The sequence below is a fragment of the Tupaia chinensis genome, unplaced genomic scaffold (genome assembly GCF_000334495.1).
Source record: "Tupaia chinensis unplaced genomic scaffold, TupChi_1.0 Scaffold000184_1, whole genome shotgun sequence".
Lineage (NCBI taxonomy): Eukaryota > Metazoa > Chordata > Mammalia > Scandentia > Tupaiidae > Tupaia > Tupaia belangeri.
Genome location: NW_006159659.1, coordinates 5,335,237 through 5,352,835, shown reverse-complemented (window position 1 = coordinate 5,352,835; position 17,599 = coordinate 5,335,237). Strand labels below are relative to the sequence as shown.

The 17,599-nt window shown below is 41.1% G+C and overlaps 1 protein-coding gene across 1 annotated transcript in view; it reads right to left on the bottom strand.

Moving 5' to 3' along the window:
- IGF2BP3 (insulin like growth factor 2 mRNA binding protein 3) overlaps positions 1-17,599 on the bottom strand; it is a gene marked incomplete at its 5' end in the record, with an annotated part of 185,449 nt that overhangs the window by 27,562 nt on the left and 140,288 nt on the right. The window contains 4 exons of the mRNA XM_014587132.2: positions 1,992-2,127; positions 4,856-4,978; positions 6,399-6,533; positions 11,353-11,634. Coding sequence (XP_014442618.1) covers positions 1,992-2,127; positions 4,856-4,978; positions 6,399-6,533; positions 11,353-11,634 — 676 coding nt within the window. The remainder of the gene's footprint in view (positions 1-1,991; positions 2,128-4,855; positions 4,979-6,398; positions 6,534-11,352; positions 11,635-17,599) is intronic.

Sequence of the window (17,599 nt, the reverse complement as noted above, 5' to 3'; positions counted from 1 at the left end):
CCAAACAAGGTAAAAAATTGGTTTGCTTTTAACATATGCCAGGTATACACAGCAACTCTTAAGAATTCTTTACTTTGGGACCAGCAGATGGTGTAATGGTTATGTCAGTGGATTCCCACATAGTCAGCCGAGGTTCAAGTCCTGGACCCACAAGCTTAAAACTCACACCAGGAGCATGTGTGTGCGTGCCCAAAATCCCAAAAGGAGAACAAAGGAGAAGGGACTGCAGCGTGGCCAATCCCCCTGGGGAGTGATTTCTTGCTTTCTGTCTCTCTGTGTCTCTGTCTCTAGCAAACGCATGCACCCTGTAACAAAAATCTCTCTTAAAAAAATAAAAAAGTTCTTTACTTCTTGAGGTACATTTTGCACTCATGGGTCAACAGTCCTCCAACAAAGTTGAGCCTTTGGGAGGTCCCAATCTAATTAACTACTACAACCAAATATGTCTTTCGAATGGATACAGCAACCAGAAAGCAGATTTCGTTTTAGTTTAATTTTTATAAAGTTTGAGATCATAAGGTGAAGAGTGGTATTGAGGCTTGTGTCTACTTAAGAATCTTTTATAAAAGGCCTATGGGATTGGATTGACTCCTCCATGATTCTGAAATATTTGGACACGCCTACCTGTGAAGGTAGGCAGTCTTTTGTGTGTGGGAAAATGATGAGCATTCTAGGCTCTTGACATGAAGGTAATTTTTTCACATTTCCCTTTCCCCAGGTTTAATGTTTCAGATGACAGTCCCAATTAAAGAATTTTTAAAAATCAACATAAAAATTTAAGATGGGGACCAGCAGATGGCATAATGGTTACATTACTGGACTCTGATGTTGTTGACAGCAATTTGAGTCCCAGATCTGGCAGCTTAAAACTTTCGCTGGGCGCATGTGTATGCATGCCCAAAATCCCGAGAGGAGAATGGAAGAGAAGGAATTGTGACGTGGTCATCACTCCTTGGGGGTGATTTCTCGCTTTTTATCTCTCTCTCTCTGGTAAGCGCACACACTCTATAGCAAAAATCTCTCCAAAAAAATTTTTTTAAGATGGACTTTTGAAGTGTTCCACTTTCAGCACCTTTCAGTCCATTAGGAAATGTCAGCAATTTGATCTATCTGCCTTGGATGTACCACACGGACTGCTTGGTCACATGAAATTCTTCTACCTCCAAGGTTTACGTGTATAACCAAGTTTTACACCAATGTTCTTTCTTTTTTTTTTTTTTTTGGAGAGGTTTTTGCTATAGGGCACGTGCGCTCGCCAGACAGACAGAGACATAGAGATAGAAAGCGAGAAATCACCCCCCAGGGGGGCTGGTCACGCCGCAATCCCTTCTCCATTTCCCTCTCGGGATCTTGGGCACGCATGCACACGCACCCGGCATGAGTTTTAAGCCACCGAGTCCGGGACGAGAACCGCAGTCGACTATGTGGGAGTCCAGCCACCCAGCCATTACGCTAACTGCTGGTTCCCATACACCAGTATTCTTAACAATGATTTTCACACGAATTATACCTGTTGTGATCCTGATAAGCATGCAAAATAGGCAGTAGCCCCATTTTACAGATGAGGAAACTGAAGCAAGGCAAGACCAATTAAATTAAACAAGAGAACAGAGCTGCAGTTTACAAATGGTTGAGCTGGTATTCAAATCCAGTTCACATACCTGTCACCGCCCACATTCCTTCATACTAAACTGCTCAAACTAACACTGTGAGAGAGGTATTTACTGTTCATAGGTAGCTATTAGTCTTACCTCACAGATAAGGAAACTTAAGGCTCAAAGACTAAACCATTTGCTAAAATCACAAAGATAGTCAAGCGTCCTGTCAAAGCCTGAGTCTTCTCTGCTATCCCAGGTACTTGCCATGGTGATACAATACAATTAAAATGACTTCTAATGATGCAGCCACTAAAGAAATCAGTACTGATACAATTAAAAGCATCTCTTCAACTATTTAACAAAATAAAGACATGTCTTTCATGGAAAACTAACATTCATAGATGCGATATCATTTTCATAAGACTCCCTGATTTTCTTCATGATCTCTTCCTCAGCTTTGGCACATGTTTCCACATTGCCTTTAACTGTAATGGTGCGTTCGGGATTATACAGCGTCAGTTCCTGTAATCTGCCAATTGAAAAAGAAGGAAAAGGAAAAGAATGAAAATTATAGGAGGAAGATAGCTAATAATAATTCAGCCACAGATGGCAATTAAAACCAAACTGTAGAGCCTGGCAGTATGTGCAAATGGGAGGTCAAACATGCTGGGAAATGAGTAGGCCCCCGGAGAAATGAATCTAAGATTGTAAAGCTGCAAGAAAGAAGGAAATACGTCCCCTCCCACCTTCTCAATAAAAATTAATGGGTATAACACAGTTCAGTTAAGACCATGTTTAAACATAGTTTACTTCTTGACAACTTAAAGTTGAACCATTTTCTCAATTTAACAGTGAGTTGAAAAGGAATGATCAGAAGGATGTCCGGTTTTAGCTGAAACCAAGAAACAGATGCACATAACCTTTTAAATAAGTATGCTCCTGGTCTGTACTGACCGATTCTAGGCATAATTGGCATTCTCATGCAATTGCATTTTCTGGATCACCAAGCAAGGAAAAAGCATGGAAATATTCCAAAAAGGCCAACTAGAATGTGTGTATCTAGACCTAGATTTTGCCTGTGTATTTGAGAATTTAGATGGGCATAGGCTGGAGGAAAGAATATAAATCAATCTATTTGACTAGATTTTTTAAAATCATCCATTTATGACCATTTAGACAACAAAAAGGTTAGATAACAGAAGCAATATTTACGAATTTCCTCCTTGTCCCAGGTTCCAATGAAGTTCTAAAATCCACTAAAAATTCTATCTGTGAACATCAAAAACTAACCTAGTCAACAGCCTTGAAAGAAAAATCAATGGGAGGTATTTACCATAGGAAACAGAGCTGAATATGTACGCTCAAAGAATATGGAATATGTATAGCTCTCTTTTGTTATCCTAAAGTTAAAATTCTTATTTTCACTACTAGCAAAATGTCATAGGCTAACATAAAGCCAGATGAATGGGATATTATTTCTGAATGTTTTCTCAAATTTGCTAAAAATGTAAATATCTATTTTGCATCATGACTTTTCCAACAATCCAATATATAATTAAGTGTATTTGTCTCAGACTACTTATAGAAGTATATAATTCTTATCTCCAGTTTCAACTCAGCCCTGCCAAGCAATTTGTATGACAATTAGCATAGCTGCCCCTAGAACACCTTTCAAGATTTTTTTCCTTTTAAAAGCCTCTCTTCTGAGTGTAATCTTCAAGACAGAGTATTATCATCTATTATATTCACCACTTGTTTTTTCCCCTTACTTATTTTAAACAGTCTAACAGGACTTTCCTACTTTCTTACCATCTCCTCTGAAAATTCCTTCATACGCAAATATCTTGCCTCAGCCTTTCCCCACTATGCTTTACCTTTTGGTGTATTCTCATAGAAATTAAGGATAGTCACCTTCCAAAGTAAGAACAGTCTTTCCATATAATTTCAGAGCGTTCATGGACCCTAGATGTAGTATTCTGCCTCTGAGGTCCCTTCCATACACATGTGAATAGGGGTGACCTGTGTCTACAATATTGAAAAAGTGGCAAGAGTGTTAACTTCCGAGACTATGTTATAAAAGACAGGGACCAGCAGTTGGCAAAATGGCTATGTCACCGGACTCCCATATAGTCGACCGTGGTTCGAGTCCCAGACCCGGGGGCTTCAACTCATACCAGGCGCATGTGCCTGCGTGCCCGAGATCCCAAGAGGAGAATGGAGGAGAAGGGATTGCGGTGTGGCCATTCTCCCTGGAGGGTGATTTCTCACTTTCTGTCTGGTGAGCACACACATGCCCTATAACAAAAACCTCTCCAAAACAAAAAGAAAAAGACAATGCAGCTTCCATCTTGTTCCTTCTTAGATCTACCACTCTGGGGAAAGACACTTGAGGATGCTCAAACAACTCAGAGAAAAGGACCACATGGTGAGGAACTAGGGCCTCCTGTCAACAGCCAGCATAGACATGTCACAGCACTGAGTCCCCAAGCCAGAACCACCTAGCTAAGCTGCACATGAAATCCTGACCCACAAAAACTAGCTGAGCAATAAATGCTTACTGCTGTTTGTAAGCCATCAAAGGTTGGCATAATCCGTTATATAGTTATGGATAATAAACTGGGTTATACATTCCAATTTGGGGGATAAATATCAGAAAATGTGGTCAAGCCTTTAGCTAGAAGATGTGAATGTGAAGCATTTAGTTCTTCCTGTCTCCTTAGTGTGAACAGACAGTGCTTTCAATATGAGTGAGAGATGCATAGTAAGGAGTAGACTGAATTTGACAAAGTATAAGTGCAGTTGCAAGGCTAGCTGAACCAACTGTAGAGTAGAGGCAGGGGCTAAGCTTAATATAAAACACTGAGGTTGGGGCCAGTAGGTGGTGTGGTGGTTGAGAAGCTGGACTCCTACAAGGTTGACTGTGGTTCAAGTCCTGGACCTGGCAGCTTGCTTTCTCACTGTCCCTTTCTCTCTATGGTCAAATTTTAATTAAATAATTCAAACAAACAAACAAACACTGAGGTTATCAGTATGTGATGGGCAAGCAGATGGAATGGTGGTTGAGGCTCTGGACTCCCACATGGCCAACCACAGTTCAAGTCCCAGACTTGGCAGTTTTCTTTCTCACTTTTTCTCTCCCTCTTTCTTGTTCTCTCGCTCTCATGCCCTATAGCAAACTAAATAATAATAGTAATAATAAAAAGTACGATAAAAAAAACTGTGTGAAAGTTTTCTAATTCAAGCAAGGCAGCACTTACGGAGATATTGTGATTTTAGTGTCAGTGTCTTGTTCAATTTTTTTAAGGTTTCTTCCTTCTTTACCAATAAGACGGCCTACAAAGTTGTTGTGGGCTAAAATCTTCAAAGGGATCTCTTCTGTGCTGTAAATAGAAAAATGGTCATAAAATCAGGGTAAGTACACCTTCCCTTGGTTAAAAAGACAACATTAATTCATTAAACATTTATTTTTTTACCTACCACTTGTGAAATATTATATTAGGTAGTATTAAGCTTGCTGACAATGAGCCTACATTCTAGCAATGCATGAACAGAAGGGCAGAAAAACTTTAACAAGTATTTGGACAGAAGTTAATTTTTAAAATAGTGTTTATTTTATTCACTTCAAGGAATATATATGTTTTCAGTGGTGGATTCTCTTACTTAAATCCATATTCCTAAATGTCTAACAACAGAACGCAATGTACAAATGCAAAACAGTACAGTCCTAAGATAAAATGTATACTTGGGAGACACATGCATAATTTATAGGGGAAAAAAAACTTGAGTGGTTATACTTTGAGGAATGGATGTAAGAGCAGGAAGGGGATTTCAATTTCACTTTTCAATTTGTACCCTTCTTAATTTGTAAGTCATATACAAATCACTGTTCAAATATATCACTGAGGTTTATCAGAGAGTGGGCTTTTCCTTTATTATTCTCTATACTAAAGTAATTATATCCCGGGGCCAGCAGATAGTGTGGTGATTAAGGTGCTGAACTCACACATGGCTGGCTGCTGGACCTGGCAGCTTCCTTTCTCTCTCTCTCTCTCTCTCTCTGTTGAGCACACGTGCCCTATCAGAAACTGAAACCACACAAATAATAAATGAAATTCAATAACTACTAAAAAATAATTAAATCATTATAATACAGCACCCATATATAACAACGTGTTACTTACATATATTTAAAGGTCTCTACAAATTAAGTATTAGTGAACAAGCCCCCAGGGTAACTCCAACACCTTACTTTAGGTTCAACTTTTAGAGTAAAGCTGTTATGTCATGAAAAGTGGCACAGCACCCAATCTCCACTTGAAGTTTTCATAAACGAGTTAAGAGTTTGAACCTGTTGCCCAAGTAACTCTGCAGTTTACCTTAGCACAAATTACGGACTTCCCCACCTCCAGACTCTGATGCTCCGGGGTGGAGTTGGGCAGAGGGTAAGAATAGCTCCAAGGCACTCTGTGTAAGTGAGGATTTGGGACACTCATCTGAGGTAATTCCTGGGATATTTCTTGGTCCTAAGTGGCTTTCTAGGTTCCTTAATTGCCACCTTATATACCTGGGTGTCTCTTCTTATTATCACCACTCATATTATATCCAATCATGAATGAAAACAAAATATTTGAATATTTGCAAGACTCGGGTGTCACAACCAAGTGAATAGTGAAATACTATAGCTCCTCAGGCTAGTGTTTCCCTGTGTTTCTTGGCAATTACTAAGAACTGTGTCAAAGAAACTCAAAATAGGATAGCACCAATATTAACCTCTTTCATGGGTTAATCCTTTTTACTCACAATTTTATATCTTGAGCTTCCTTATACATAATCTCCAGAATAGACTTACAAGCTGCAGAGGTGCCTTCAGGGGTAGAGAGGATAGTAATTGACTTCTCAGCAGCCCCTGCATTCTCTTTACGATGGACATCGATTCTGAGTGGGCAGAAGCAAAGAGGGAGTAAGTATGAGTGCCACAAGTGTATAGTCATAGCGGTAATCACCAAGTGCAAAGTCATAGGATTTCTGGGCACAGAGTGGATGACTCACTTCTCTCAAGAGCATAAACTCTTGATAAGCTGTCAACACAGATGCCTTGGAGAAAAAATTTAATTCTAGGAACACACTCCTCTCTTTCTTCAATACAGCCAAGCAGGGACATCTTTTCATTTTGCTCAAGCTATTTGTGCTTAAAGATTTCTTTTACATGCCAGAGAACAAACACCTCACATCAAAGAGCCAGGGCTCAGACAAAAGGCTTTCTTCTGCTCTAAAACAAGTAGCAACTGGAGTACGTGCCAAAAGAGTTGGAGTTGGAAATCCTACCAGCCAGGTTGAACTCTTTATTCTGCACAGTATTATCCAGAGTTCATAGTCTAAGCAGATTTCACACTTCTGCATCCCTTCTGCAAAGCTTCCTATACTTTGCCTCCCTGATCAAGCAAGTACACAACAAATAGAGACCAGAAGGGGGCCAGCAGGTGGTGTGGTGGTTGAGGCGCTGGACACCTTACATAGCCGATCATAGTTTGAGTCTTGGACCTGGTGTTTTGCTTTCTCTCTCTCTCTCTCTGGTCAAATGAAAATAAATAAATAAAAATGAATATAAACCATTCTTTTTTTTTTTTTTTTTTGAGAAGTTTTGCTATAGAGCGCATGTGCTTGCCAGAAAGGCGGAGAGAGACAAAGAGACAGAAAGTGAAAAATCACCCCCCTCCAGGGTGGATGGCTATGTTGTAATCCCTTCTCTTCCATTCTCCTCTCGGGATCTTGGGCACGCACACACATGCACCCGGCGTGAGTTTAAGCTACTGGACCCAGGACTCAACTACATAGGAGTCCAGTGACATAGCCATTTTACCAACTGCTGGTCCTGTAAAATAAATAATTCTTAAAATAAATAAATAAATAGTGACCAGAAGGAAACCCAAAGAGATAGCAGTTTTACCTCAAAGAAAAGCTAACGGTCAACTATTTCAAAAGGATGTTCAACCTCACTAGTAATTATATATGTGCCAGTTAAAACAAGATGTCATTTTCTTTTAGACCTGCAAATATTTTGAGATACAGTGTTGGTGAAATGATGAACAACAGGACACACTCACACCTTTGATTCAAGAATCCTACGTCTCATAATATTTCCTGCAGATATAGTCTCATATACTGCCAAGGATGGTGTTTCTCACCCTCAGCACTGTTGACATTTGTCATCTTTGGTCATGGCAGGGTATTACATGCCTTTTAAGATGTTTAGCAATATCGCTGGCCTCTGCCCACTAAATGGACTCACTTCTCACCAGTTGCAATAACCCCAAATGTCTTTAGTCACTGCCAAATATCCACTGGGGGACATACACCAGCCCTGCTTGAGAACCACAAGTGTAGAAATGTTCACTTTGGCACTTAAATCCATATCATAGAGCTATTTTAAATAAATCAATATTTTAAATAAATGCACACATACACACATACATAAAAAAAATTAAAAAAAAAAAAAAGATGGCACCAACAAAGAACCCTTGGTCTTAAAACGAAGAAAATGCAATGTTTATCATGATATAATTTCTTTTTTTTAAAGTTACATATTGGAGCTGGCAGGTAGCATGGTGGTTAAGGGCACTGGACTCCCACACGGCTGACCGTGGTTTGAGTCCTAGATCTGGTGGCTTGCTTACTTTCTCTCTCTCTCTCTTTTTCTCTCTCTCTTCTCTCTCTCTTTTGTTCTCTCCCTCTCTGGTGAAATTGAAATGAATGTATGAATAATAAAGTTAAATTTTAAAAATTATTTTAAAAATGTTACACATTAGCAGATGTGAGTCCTATGAAGATACATCCCCAACTTAACAATGGCTACCTTAGATAGCGAGACGAACATAACTATTTTTAATTTACACATCTGTACATTTTAATTAAATACAAAACAAGTCTGCTGTTATTAAGAAAGTAGGTCAACAACTGCAAATTGTGGGTTTTAGGGAAAAATTAAGTACTTGTTGAGTCCTTTTGGTCACTCAAATACTAGAAGGTAAAAGCTACAACTCATTGGAGCTGGCAGGTGGCATGGCAATTAAGGGTGCTGGACTCCCACATAGCCAACCACAATTCAAGTCCTGGATCTGGTGGCTTGGTTTCTCACTTTCTCAGTCTCTCTCTCTCAGTCTGCCCCTCTCTGGTCAAATTAAAATAAATAAATAAAATTAATACAAGTTAAATAAAATAATTCTTTTTTAAAAAGCTACAACTCATGGACACAAGAATGATCAGTTGTTTATGCCAATAAAAAAAATTCAAGATTTGGATTTCATTCTTCCAAATGTTTGGTTGAAAGCTGGGATTGGACATGCTTGGCTCTGTGGCACAGTAGTAATGCACTGCTCAAGAAAAGCTGGATTCCACACAGTAACTGAGGTTTGAATTCACAGTCCAGGAGGTCTGAAAGTGCCCAAGATCTGAGGGGCCAGAGGTATGCAGAAAGGGACTCACTGTGTGACCAGACTCTCTGGAGTGTGCTCCTCTCTCTCTGTGTCTCATTCTCATACATACTATCATGAATAAAGAAAAAAATTTTAATTAAAAGTTAAAATAAGAACAATGTAGAAATGAAACAAATAAGGGCCACCTAGAATGTTATTTTTTTAACGTGCTTTAGAAGAGTCTCATGGTTTCAATATCACATCATTGTCATTAATGCTCATCTTCTGGTTTCATGTTAATATCCCTCCTTCCAGTTCATTTCCACCCTGTCACTATGTAAAGTACTACTAAACTCTGATCCCCTGAGAGAAGGGAAGGTTGCTTTGGAGATTAGAGTGGTCCTCTGAGACCGTTTCAGAAGTAGAAGTTTTGATAATGACTAGTTTCATGGCAAAGAGTTAATTAGATCCACTGGCAGAGCTCTGCAAGTGAATCATCGGATATAAAAAAAAAATCTGCTTCCCTTCTTCTCCATCCCCCATCTTCCTGCCTTAAGTAAAACAAACAGTTCCATTTAAATAGCAGTTCTTTCATCTGACAAGGAAATGAGGAGCATGAAAAGGAACAACTCTTAACCTGCCACACAGCAAGGAAGGGAAACCATGTAATAAATTTCTGTAGGTAAGTCTAGATCAAGGAAAGCAAAAAGCCCTTAAATTTTCAGATTAAAGCCAGGTCAACTGATGGAAATGGTTCAAGCATCTTTCTCACCCACTATGTGATGAGATCGGAGCCATCAATTTTGCACGCAGGTAACTGCCCAATGACTCCTGCTTCCAGATGTCCCTGTAGGAGGTGAGGGTGGGCATGCAACCACACCAAATACAATTATTTTTTGGTTTTGCATGAGCGGTGAGTCAGCTAGTTCAAGGCAGGCATGCTGCCTATGAATACGGATATTCTTCTAAGCCAGCTGGAACAAACACATGAGCAAAGTATACACAGCGCTGTCATTCTACTTTCAGAGAAAGACTATACTTAACTCCTGGTCACAGAAAATAAAATCGCTCTCTTTACTGAATTTAAAAGGAAAAATTATTCAGTCATTTCTGCAGCTGGCCCAGGGATGACACTGCGGGCCAACATTGTCTGAACACACCCTCTTCTTCCTAGTATACTCAGAATTTCTTCAGGAAATAAAGAGTAACAGGCCAGAGATGTACTTCAGAGACTTCACAGAGCAAGGGACAAGTAGCTTACCACCAAGCCTCTTTGGGTCAAATACACATAGACACACATACACCAGCACGTTTAGGAAGCAAAATGACCAACACATACTACACTGGAAGCTTCTGAACTGAGACTGTTTTAACACTTCGTAGGTCACATGCAGCCATTTCACCCACTTGATAAATACAAGAGCCTTCTACACCAGCCAATGGCCCAGTTCAATAAATACAACAGTTCCTGTTTTCTATACCCCTGAAAAGTTAGCTCCCATGTCTGAATAGGAGTCTTCCAATCCTGATAACCTGCTTACTAAAACTCAACATTCTGAAGAAAAAGCCATTTTTACTACATGGCTTAATCACAAGATAAATTTGAATAATTCTTTACTGAAACAAAGCAAGACTGTAGAACCATCTCTGGAGCCAGTCCTGTGGTGCAGTGGGTTAAGGGAGCCAGATCCCACATGGCTGACTAGGGTTGAAGTCCTGGTCCTGGTGTCTTGAAAAACATGTCGGGCACATGTATGTGCATGCCCAAATTCCTCATAGGTAAGAGGAATGAAGGAAAAAGGATTATAGCATAACCACGCCCCTCTTGGGGGGGGGGCGCTTCTCCCTCCCCCATCTCTCTGGTGAGCACACAGGCTCTTTAGCCAAAAAAAAAGGGGGGGGAAGGGTGGCAGGGGAGTAGAGTAGAGGAAAGGAAAGAAAAGAAAAACCATTTTTGTATTAAAGCTACAGATGAGATGGACTGGGCCCAGAAACTGCTGCCAAAAGCACTAAAGGTGAGGGGCTCAAGGAGAGGCAGTGGCCAGGAACCACCTAGAGACTGCCCTTTGTCTACCAGGGCCTCCCCAGCCAAAAATGGATCAGGTGTCATTTGTTTTCCATTCATGTGTGAAAATTTGAGGTTCCTTTTGAGACTGAGGTTTAGCCCTAGACTTATACGAAATGAACAGGAAGATATCAAATCACGAGGTTTTCTCCACATTCTCAAGTACTGTTCAAGGAGGGTGCCAGACATGTTCACAAAGGCCAAGCACCACAACACACGCTGTTATTAAGATCCCAGGGGAAACACCAACACCTACCACATACTTGGAAATACTCACTTAGACTGGGTCTGTTTAGTGATGTTCCGAATGGTGGCACCTTCTTTTCCTATGATAGCGCCTACAAACTGAGTGGGAACCAGCAGGCGCAGAGGCAAGTCACATGGCTTCTGCTTGGATACAGATCCTGGAGACCCCTGTCTTGGTGAACCTCTCTGCCCAAGCCCACGGCGACCTCGGGGCTGCTGCAAGGGGTTCTGCTGGGCAGCCACTTCGTCGGGAATGTAGGCTACTTTCAGAGTGAAATTCTCTAACTGGAATCCATTCAGTTTGTCTAAGGCTCTGCAAGGTAACAAGAGGCAGGAGGCAAGAAGACAGGTCAAACTGAATAATAAAACTTTCAGCAAAGCAACACCCATCTCACCCGCTCGGGACTGTTGGTTCCCAAACTTGTGAATGAAGTTACCACACAACCAGCAAACCTGGAACACATAACCCCACTTACATGGTTCACGCACACTTCCTTTGGAATACACATGGGGAAAATAGGTCAACAGTTTACAAAGGGAACCTATTTGCCATCTACCAGTGAAAAACAGAAAATTTAAAAAGGAGTCTAACTCTTGACCGAGAGTTTAACCTATGATGGTCCTAACAGTTGAGAACATACAAGCAGCAAGAGACGAGTGAGTGGACAGGTCTTGCTTCATCCTAGAGCTGTGAATCAGAATGGGAAAGGCACGAGAAAGACATACGTCCCTCCCCTTCATTCTCTAAGATAATTCACTCTACAAAACATTTTAAAGAACAATGGATAAAAATCTCTACAGTATTCTATCCTAAGTATTAAATTATATCAATCCCTCAATAACATCTCAGTGACCTACGAGAAGTCAATCCCCAAAGACACAGCAGCCCCTGACCTGGGCAGTTTACGATCTGATCTGGGACAGAGAGGCAGCGGTGTGGTAAACTAAGAAATTTACCCTTCCATCCCTCACACCATCTATCTGGGGAAAGTGTCACTTCTTTTGACTGCTGAACTCTATAGTAACCTACATATGGGACAGCACCCAAATCTTCAGCATACATCTCAGTGAGTCTTCAGAAGAGACCAGAGGACCCCTTCCAGGGGTCACCTTCCCTAGACATTTTTTTTTTGAGAAGTTTTTGCTATAGGGTGCATGTGCTCACCAGAAAGAGACAGATAGAAAGTGAGAAATCACCCCCCGGGGGGGATGGCCACGCTGCAATCCCTTCTCCTCTATTTCCTTCTCAGGATCTTGGGCTTGCACGCACATGCGCCCGGCATGAGTTTAAGCCATCAGGTCCAGGACTTGAACCATGGTCGACATATGGTAGTTCAACAACATAGCCGTTACGCCAACTGCTGGTCTCACTTTCCTAGACTTCTAACACCATAGGTTAACTTTACTCATTTTTAAATTCTACAGAAACATATGTGAGCACACATACTATGTACGCTCTCATGTCTGGCATCTTTTTGTTTTCTTCTTTTTCCAGTCTGGGTCTTACTATGTTGTGATCTTCCTGCCTTAGCCTCCTGGTAGCTGGGGCTGTGGCATGTATCACAGGCCCGCAAGGTGGGCAGGAACTGAACAGGGGCCTCCGGCGTGGCCTTGGCATGCTGAATAATAGTGTCACCTAGAGCATGCTACTGCAGCTGACATGTCTGACGTCTATATAATTATTATGTTTGTAAGATTAATCCAAATTGTCATGTGTCTCATTCTTTATTTTTAAAAGAGGAAATCTCAACAATAAATTGCTAAAGAGCAGATAGCCCAGATTTCAAAAGTATAACATTCAACACAATCCTGATAATACATACCTTCCTGACCTCCTAGTGCTCCAAAAAATGAAAAACAAAAAAGGTCCCAAATTTTTCCTAACACTATTGAGGTTCTTTGCTCAGATTCTATTCTAATGGCCCCCGACTTGAGCCTGGGCAGAGAAAGGAAAACAAGCATAGTCTTGTTTATTTAGTCTACTTAGTCTCTCTCTAATTGTTTACTGTGGTCATTTCTAGTTCATACACTGATTTCCTTATTTGGAGATCTACTTTCACTTCTTGACTGAGAGGGGAAAAGGGAGGACAGAGAGATGGCCCTGGCACTTAAAAGGACAATGAGAGCATGGAATTTGAAGACAGGCCTAGGCAAGCAGGTAGGAGGGCTCCTGGTGTTCTCAGGACCCTCTTTTCTCACCCTTGATGCCCTGGTCTGTCACTGTGCTCTATACCCAGCACAAGAACAAATGAACTCTTGCTGTGTAAGATCCCAGTCATGCAGAAATACAAAAGTAAAAGACGTTGCTCTGGCACTATCGCAACCTTCCGATGCCCTTCTCAGAACTGTGGATACCATGATAACCTCTGCAAATGGACTGGCTTTTGCTTCCCCCTTGCTACAAATATGTGTATGTATGTTCACCTTCTGTAAAAGCATACAGGGGGCCGTGATATAGTGGGATGTTGGAAAAGTCATGATGCATTCTTGCACAGGAAAAATGTATGTCATGACTTTTCCAACAACCCAATACATGGCTCTGTGGGTTTTTTTCCAAATACAGTACATCTTGAGACATTATTCCCACAAGATTTCTACGTCAATGGGTGCTCTATTCATAAGCTTCAGAGGGTGACAGCAGCTACACACCCCAACTTATTTTACCAGTGCCTGGATGACAGATTGTAAGGTCACGTATTACTCCTTGCTTTCCTCCTCCCCCCTTTTTTCCTTAAGGACAAAAAGGAACATGAGTCAAGGATCCTAAAATAGGTCAGTTAATATTTATGACATAAATTAATTATGGAAAGTTGGAGTTGCAAAGTTTTGACTAATTAGAAATTTATTCAAAACATGGGACCAGCAGTTAGAGTAATGGCTATGTCACTGGACTCCCATGTAGTTGACCGCGGTTCGTGTCCCGGACCCAGTGGCTTAAAAAACTCATGCCGGGCACGTGTTCGTGCATGCGCAAGATCCCGAGAGGAGAACGGAGGAGAAGGAATTGCGGCATGGCCATCCCCTCCTGGGGGTGATTTCTCACTTTCTATCTCTCTGTCTGTCTCTGTCTGTCTGATGAGCACATGCGCCCTATAGCAAAAACCTCTCCAAAAAAAAGAAATTTATTCAAAACAACTGTAAGCCTCTTGTAGATCAGAAGAAAACAGATCACTGAAGTTCTTTCACTAAAAATAAGGAAACCTGAACCCATCGAGGAATCAACTAATAGTAAAGGCATTAAAGGCAGTACAGTTCACTATTAACATCATCTATCTTGAGGGAGACAGACAAAGACATCCTTCCTCACGGGGATAAACAGAAACAAACATGTAAATTACCTGATGCTTCTATGTATTCTGGACTATCTAAGTAAAATCTTATGTATTCCAAGAAACAACTCTCTCTAAAAACTAACTTTTAGAGGGGCTGGCGGGTGGTATGGTGGTTAAGGCATTAGACTCCCACAAGGCTGACCATGGGATGAGTCCCAGATGTGGTGGCCTGCTTTCTCTTTTTGTCTCTTTCTCTGGTCAAATTAAAGAATATAGTTGTAATAAAGTTAAATAAATAATTCTTTAAAAAACAAAAACAAAAAACTAACTTTTGGGTCAGCCAGTGGTGTGGTAGTTGAGGTGGCTGGATTGCATATGGCTGACAGTTTTTTTTTTTTTGAGAAGTTTTTGCTATAGGGTGCATGTGCTCACCAGAAAGAGACAGATAGAAAGTGAGAAATCACCCCCCGGGGGGGATGGCCATGCTGCAATCCCTTCTCCTCTATTTCCTTCTCAGGATCTTGGGCTTGCACGCACATGCGCCCGGCATGAGTTTAAGCCATCAGGTCCAGGACTTGAACCATGGTCGACATATGGTAGTTCAACAACATAGCCGTTACGCCAACTGCTGGTCTCACTTTCCTAGACTTCTAACACCATAGGTTAACTTTACTCATTTTTAAATTCTACAGAAACATATGTGAGCACACATACTATGTACGCTCTCATGTCTGGCATCTTTTTGTTTTCTTCTTTTTCCAGTCTGGGTCTTACTATGTTGTGATCTTCCTGCCTTAGCCTCCTGGTAGCTGGGGCTGTGGCATGTATCACAGGCCCGCAAGGTGGGCAGGAACTGAACAGGGGCCTCCGGCGTGGCCTTGGCATGCTGAATAATAGTGTCACCTAGAGCATGCTACTGCAGCTGACATGTCTGACGTCTATATAATTATTATGTTTGTAAGATTAATCCAAATTGTCATGTGTCTCATTCTTTATTTTTAAAAGAGGAAATCTCAACAATAAATTGCTAAAGAGCAGATAGCCCAGATTTCAAAAGTATAACATTCAACACAATCCTGATAATACATACCTTCCTGACCTCCTAGTGCTCCAAAAAATGAAAAACAAAAAAGGTCCCAAATTTTTCCTAACACTATTGAGGTTCTTTGCTCAGATTCTATTCTAATGGCCCCCGACTTGAGCCTGGGCAGAGAAAGGAAAACAAGCATAGTCTTGTTTATTTAGTCTACTTAGTCTCTCTCTAATTGTTTACTGTGGTCATTTCTAGTTCATACACTGATTTCCTTATTTGGAGATCTACTTTCACTTCTTGACTGAGAGGGGAAAAGGGAGGACAGAGAGATGGCCCTGGCACTTAAAAGGACAATGAGAGCATGGAATTTGAAGACAGGCCTAGGCAAGCAGGTAGGAGGGCTCCTGGTGTTCTCAGGACCCTCTTTTCTCACCCTTGATGCCCTGGTCTGTCACTGTGCTCTATACCCAGCACAAGAACAAATGAACTCTTGCTGTGTAAGATCCCAGTCATGCAGAAATACAAAAGTAAAAGACGTTGCTCTGGCACTATCGCAACCTTCCGATGCCCTTCTCAGAACTGTGGATACCATGATAACCTCTGCAAATGGACTGGCTTTTGCTTCCCCCTTGCTACAAATATGTGTATGTATGTTCACCTTCTGTAAAAGCATACAGGGGGCCGTGATATAGTGGGATGTTGGAAAAGTCATGATGCATTCTTGCACAGGAAAAATGTATGTCATGACTTTTCCAACAACCCAATACATGGCTCTGTGGGTTTTTTTCCAAATACAGTACATCTTGAGACATTATTCCCACAAGATTTCTACGTCAATGGGTGCTCTATTCATAAGCTTCAGAGGGTGACAGCAGCTACACACCCCAACTTATTTTACCAGTGCCTGGATGACAGATTGTAAGGTCACGTATTACTCCTTGCTTTCCTCCTCCCCCCTTTTTTCCTTAAGGACAAAAAGGAACATGAGTCAAGGATCCTAAAATAGGTCAGTTAATATTTATGACATAAATTAATTATGGAAAGTTGGAGTTGCAAAGTTTTGACTAATTAGAAATTTATTCAAAACATGGGACCAGCAGTTAGAGTAATGGCTATGTCACTGGACTCCCATGTAGTTGACCGCGGTTCATGTCCCGGACCCAGTGGCTTAAAAAACTCATGCCGGGCACGTGTTCGTGCAATGCGCAAGATCCCGAGAGGAGAACGGAGGAGAAGGAATTGCGGCATGGCCATCCCCTCCTGGGGGTGATTTCTCACTTTCTATCTCTCTGTCTGTCTCTGTCTGTCTGATGAGCACATGCGCCCTATAGCAAAAACCTCTCCAAAAAAAAGAAATTTATTCAAAACAACTGTAAGCCTCTTGTAGATCAGAAGAAAACAGATCACTGAAGTTCTTTCACTAAAAATAAGGAAACCTGAACCCATCGAGGAATCAACTAATAGTAAAGGCATTAAAGGCAGTACAGTTCACTATTAACATCATCTATCTTGAGGGAGACAGACAAAGACATCCTTCCTCACGGGGATAAACAGAAACAAACATGTAAATTACCTGATGCTTCTATGTATTCTGGACTATCTAAGTAAAATCTTATGTATTCCAAGAAACAACTCTCTCTAAAAACTAACTTTTAGAGGGGCTGGCGGGTGGTATGGTGGTTAAGGCATTAGACTCCCACAAGGCTGACCATGGGATGAGTCCCAGATGTGGTGGCCTGCTTTCTCTTTTTGTCTCTTTCTCTGGTCAAATTAAAGAATATAGTTGTAATAAAGTTAAATAAATAATTCTTTAAAAAACAAAAACAAAAAACTAACTTTTGGGTCAGCCAGTGGTGTGGTAGTTGAGGTGGCTGGATTGCATATGGCTGACAGTTCAAGTCCTGGCCCAGGAGCTTGAAAAACACGTCTGGTGCATGTACATGTGTGCTCAATATCCCAAAAGAAGGGAGAAG